Source organism: Coffea arabica, chromosome 3e (genome assembly GCF_036785885.1).
Source record: "Coffea arabica cultivar ET-39 chromosome 3e, Coffea Arabica ET-39 HiFi, whole genome shotgun sequence".
Taxonomy (NCBI): Eukaryota; Viridiplantae; Streptophyta; class Magnoliopsida; order Gentianales; family Rubiaceae; genus Coffea; species Coffea arabica.
In genome coordinates, this window is record NC_092315.1 from 11,162,571 (window position 1) to 11,167,760 (window position 5,190).

Sequence of the window (5,190 nt, forward strand, 5' to 3'; positions counted from 1 at the left end):
TTATACATATTATAAATACTTTATTTTATTTAAAAAATATTTTTATATATTTTCATAAATATTATATACTATATAAATTATATATAATATAATATATATTATATATTATATATATTATACATTTATGTAAATGTACATTTATGCGTAATATATATATTAGTGCATATTTATAATATACATTTATATTATGTATTATATATAATATAACACATTTATAATACATTTATACATTTATATTAATATACATAATATTAATTTACATTTATACATAATATTAATACACTTATACATTTATATTAACTATATTAATACATTTATACATAATATTAATATATATTTATAATATATTAATATATACATTTGTATAATATTCATTTATAATTTTTACATTTATAATGATATACACTTATACATTTAAAAATATATTTATATTATGTATTATATATAATGTAATGCATTTATAATGCATTTATATATTTTTATATAAATATGTAAATATATTTATTTATAAATATTTATAAATGTATTATAAATGCATAAATGTATATTTATATAAAAATATAAAAATTATAAATTAGAAATTGTAATTTATAATAATATACATTTATAAATATATTTATATTATGTATTATATATAATATAATACATTTATATATTTTTATATAAATATATTTATTTATAAATATTTATAAATGTATTATAAATGCATAAATGTATATTTATATAAAAATATAAAAATTATAAATTATAATTTATAATTTATAATAATATACATTTATAAATATATTTATATTATGTATTATATATAATATAATACATTTATAATACATTTATATATTTTTATATAAATATATTTATTTATAAATATTTATAAATGTATTATAAATGCATGAATGTATATAAATATAAAAATTATAAATTATAAATTATAAAAATACTCAAAAATATGTTTTAAAAATACCTCTAAAAATAATCTAAAAAACATCTAAAGTAAAGGTTTTTCATATAGTTTTTGCAAAACAACCCAAAAAACAACTAATCTAAACGGACTTGTATTTCAAAAACAAAATGTTACAGTGCTGTTTTTGAAAAACAACTCAAAAAACAACTAATCCAAACGGAGCCATAGTTCTTCTTGAGGAAAACAGGGACCCGAATCAAGCAATTGTAACAATTCTACATAAATAGGGCCCAATTGTACAGGTTTAGAAGCAGTGAGCCCACCACTTTGATATGCCTCCAAATGCCCTTTATGACAGTGGATGGATCAAGGATGACATTCTGATAATGCCGTTCTACCTTCAACTTTTTCGAGGGAATTTTTTTTTTTTTTGTTCAGATTATTTCTATTGAGAAACTTATCACTTGTATTTTTCCCTTATACTAAGCAAGCAACTCATTACTCGTGCTAAATAAATTATTATTGTGATGTTGTAAGCTCCTGTCTAATTTAACTACGAACACTACAAGAGAAACAGCTTATAGAGGCACATCAAAATATCGCAAATCGCACTTTGTTGAGGCACTTAATATATTGAGGCACATGCTTAGTGTGCCATGTAAAACCTATGTCACAAAAGCTTTTGAAGGCACAATTAAGTGTCATGACATAGAAAACAATTCAGACATCTAGAAGTGCCAAAACAAGGATATAATGCCAACACTTAAAAATGCCTTAATTGGGATTCAACTTTCAAGAACTCAACTTTTTAGAGGCACAAAACAATGCCATCTTAACTTTAAGTTGACGCTTATAAATGCCTTAACAGTCCATTCTTGAGACAGTAGTAAATGTCAAAAAAAGGTTGTTATTGAGGCATGCAAGTATGTCACGGTATATCTTAATGTAGATACTAGCATATGCCTCTATATTAACCTTTAACGGTGTTTTAAAATGCCTCAAAAACCTGCTGTATAACAAGAAAATCTCTACTACAAGAAACCCTTATTGCGACACTTACAAGTGCCTCAATAGACTGGATTTTTTTTCTTTTTTATGCTCAGCCACAGGTATTACGGTGAATATAACATTCCTATTGTATCAATATAATCATACATTCATATTGGACATCTTAGATATCAATGACCAAAACCAACAATATTTGATTGAAAAACCACTTTCAAATTATCACCATAAGTTCATAACCAGTGATTACAATTAAAGTACTCATAACTTCTAGTAGTTTTTCAAGCAACCAATTAAACTTTCATCCTTGCAAAAAAAACATAATATTTGAGGCAACATTCATGAAACAGCTAGAATGTCCTACTGACTGTTTGCCACGATTTCACCTAAATAGCACCAGATAAATTAAAATCAACTAAACCACTGGTCGACCAACTTCTTGTAATATATGCAGCAACACTTTGTCCTTTTACAGTTAGAGCACTTCCATATAAATGGATAAGTATCCATATGCTGCAACACCTTGTCTACTTTTGAATTTCAGCACATCAATCTTCGCAAATTTTTACCTATAGCATAAGTATATTATGTATTAAAATCTATCATAATTATCGAATGAGACAAACATATGAGATATTAATAGTTAACATAATTTGAAAGCTAGAAAAGGAAAAACATACTAGTTTTGTTGGCCAAGCTATAGGAGCACCAAATGAATCAGCAATTGTTTGTAAAGGCACATAAGGCCTAATCAAATGCTCATCACGTTCAATCACAACTTGAACTAGCACTTCACACCAATTCGAACCTAGTGGCTGGCCCCCAACTATTGTAGAAGGATCAAGGGATTGAAGCCGTCCAACTGCTACAACTTTTGTTGGCTCATTTAAGCTAAAAAGAGAAATCCAGTTTCCTTCCTACATGAAAATGCAAAACCCGAAACATCAGAAAACTAGCCATAAGCAAAGCAGTCATATCGAAATTCCAGTTCATGTTGTGTAGTAAGTACATTATAGTAAGAAAATTAAACTATGAACTATACTTCTACGAAAGTCCACAACTACTCAAGAGTAACATGTCTAAGTATTATAACTAAACTAAAAATGCTTTCATATTATAATAGCAAAACATATCTAAGTATCAGATCATTATCAAGCAAAGAGAACTGCCATTACCGAACAAATGTATTAAAAAACTTACTTTAAGAGGGCTAAGACTGGAACTTGAGGTTGACATATGATTAGATGATGTTGAAGTGATTCTTGATTGATTCATAAAGTTATGACCATTTTGTTGCTCTAAATAAGCTTTCAGGTTAGCAAGTTCTCTTGCTTGATCTTTAAGTTGTTCCTCTTGCTGAGCAAATTTTGCCTTCATCTCTAATATTTCATGTTTTTGATCCAACACTAGTCGCTGAGATCCACTTCGACTAGGTTCATCACCCCACACATCAGTTGGACATATACCAAAACCATACATTCGTACATGCCCATGCTTGTCTTGCCCAACTACTTGTGCAAATACATCATTTTTTCCAACAGAATCTTCAGTTTCAGGAGGCAATTGACTAACCTTTTCATTCATTGCAAGCTGCAAAAGTGTAAAGAGTAAAACAATGATTACATTTGTACAATCCTAATATAGATTAGAAAGTAATGGATAGATCTTTCTAACATATTTTAAAGCAAGTAAACAGTATAATGAAAGATTTTACTTACCATAATATTAGCTACTGCACTACTAGATGGGTTTCCTTTGTTATCAGTGTAGCAGTGATTGAACATTTCAACTCGTGATGGATTGCGGCCTAATTTTTTCTTCTGTATCAAAAAGAATTTTTGTTTAAACAAATTGAAATAATATTAAATGAAGCATAATAGAATAGCCAGAAATGTTTACCATGTTTGCTCGAATCTGGGCAAATGATTTCTTCCCGGTATTATGATTCGTGGTCTTCATTGCCCTTGCTTTTTTATTTTTTTCACTAATTTTCTATATCACATACAAATAATTTAGAAATAACTCCAAAATAATCTGATATACTATTACATAAAGGGAATATACATATACCTTTGTATCTTCTAACTCCCAATAATCAGCAATAACTTTATATTGATCTTTTACCACTCTCACATCTAAATTGAGCATTTGACTTTCAACTTGTATATTTGGCTTGTAGTATGTGGCTTTAATCCATGCCTTCCAATTCCTCCAATACTTGCCCAAAGCACGAAGAATCCAAATTTTTGCACTAGGAGGGACATCAAATTTTTCCTACAATATATTTCATGTGCTTAGATTTCACCCATCATATCATAAATAACTAACAAATATTGATACATGTATAAACTGACTTAAGCTTTATTACCTTGACAATCTTTAACATGTCTTTCTTCCGAGACTTGTCAATTTTTCGCCAATCTTGGACATCAATTGGGGCATATGAACCATTTCTTGATATTGTACCCAAGAACTCTGTAAATCTTGATTTATTTTTGCCCACTGGTTTGCCAAGTTTGTTGAATTTAACTTTATAACGATGAGATGTAGGCTGACCCCAAACACTTGTCATATATGTTGGCCCTCGTGTTTTTTTTGCCTCCACATCACCATCAGTCTCATCATCTAAAAAAATAAGAACAACATTTATTAGTGTATATGCAATAATTAATATACTTAAAAATATCAAATACTCTTACTAATACCTGTGTTCTGAAGCTCTTCCACTCTTATACACTGATTTTCCAACCGGATAAAATTGCATAGCCAGGAAAATCACTAATAGTCCATAATAATGCTGCTCTTAATTGAAAGTTTTGTTTGTAAGATGCATCATATGTATTGATCCCCATCTCCCACAATTCTTTCAATTCTTTGATTAGAGGTTGTAAATATACATCAAGATCATTACCAGGAGCATGTGGACCTGGTATCAACAATGACAACATTAAATATGGTTGTTTCATACACATCCAAGGCGGTAAATTATAAGGTATCAAAATCACTGGCCATGTACTATGAGTGGAGCTCATACTTTTGAATGGATTAAATCCATCGGAAGCCAACCCCAACCTAACATTACGAGGATCCTTAGAAAAATCTGTATGCTGATAATCGAAAGTTTTCCAAGCTGGGGAATCAGCAGGGTGTCTCATATAACCATCCTTAGTACGACCCTCTGAGTGCCATCTCATATGCTTTGCAGTTTTAGATGACATAAATAAACGCTGCAACCTGGGTTTTAGTGGAAAATGCCATAAAACCTTACGTGCGACTTTTCTTTT

At 28.9% G+C, this 5,190-nt stretch overlaps 1 protein-coding gene across 1 annotated transcript; it reads right to left on the reverse strand.

Moving 5' to 3' along the window:
- Positions 1-2,072: 2,072 nt before the first annotated feature.
- LOC140038650 (uncharacterized) lies at positions 2,073-4,823 on the reverse strand. Its single transcript, XM_072083999.1, has 8 exons — positions 4,612-4,823; positions 4,275-4,531; positions 3,977-4,180; positions 3,806-3,898; positions 3,625-3,726; positions 3,107-3,496; positions 2,587-2,823; positions 2,073-2,475 (listed from the first exon to the last, which is right to left on the reverse strand). The coding sequence occupies exons 2-8, from the start codon at positions 4,476-4,478 to the stop codon at positions 2,455-2,457; spliced, it is 1,251 nt and encodes a 416-aa protein (XP_071940100.1). The 5' UTR covers positions 4,479-4,531; positions 4,612-4,823; the 3' UTR covers positions 2,073-2,454.
- Positions 4,824-5,190: the final 367 nt, after the last annotated feature.

What these genes read in the sequence shown, in the direction of transcription:
- LOC140038650 (XM_072083999.1), bottom strand. Translation starts at nt 4,478, where the DNA reads ATGACAAGTGTTTGGGGTCAGCCTACATCTCATCGTTATAAAGTTAAA. An exon ending in GTGCAGTAGCTAATATTATG is followed by an intron (nt 3,497 to 3,624) that starts GTAAGTAAAATC and finishes ACACTTTTGCAG; the next exon opens with CTTGCAATGAATGAAAAGGT. An exon ending in TAGCTTGGCCAACAAAACTA is followed by an intron (nt 2,476 to 2,586) that starts GTATGTTTTTCC and finishes CTTATGCTATAG; the next exon opens with GTAAAAATTTGCGAAGATTG.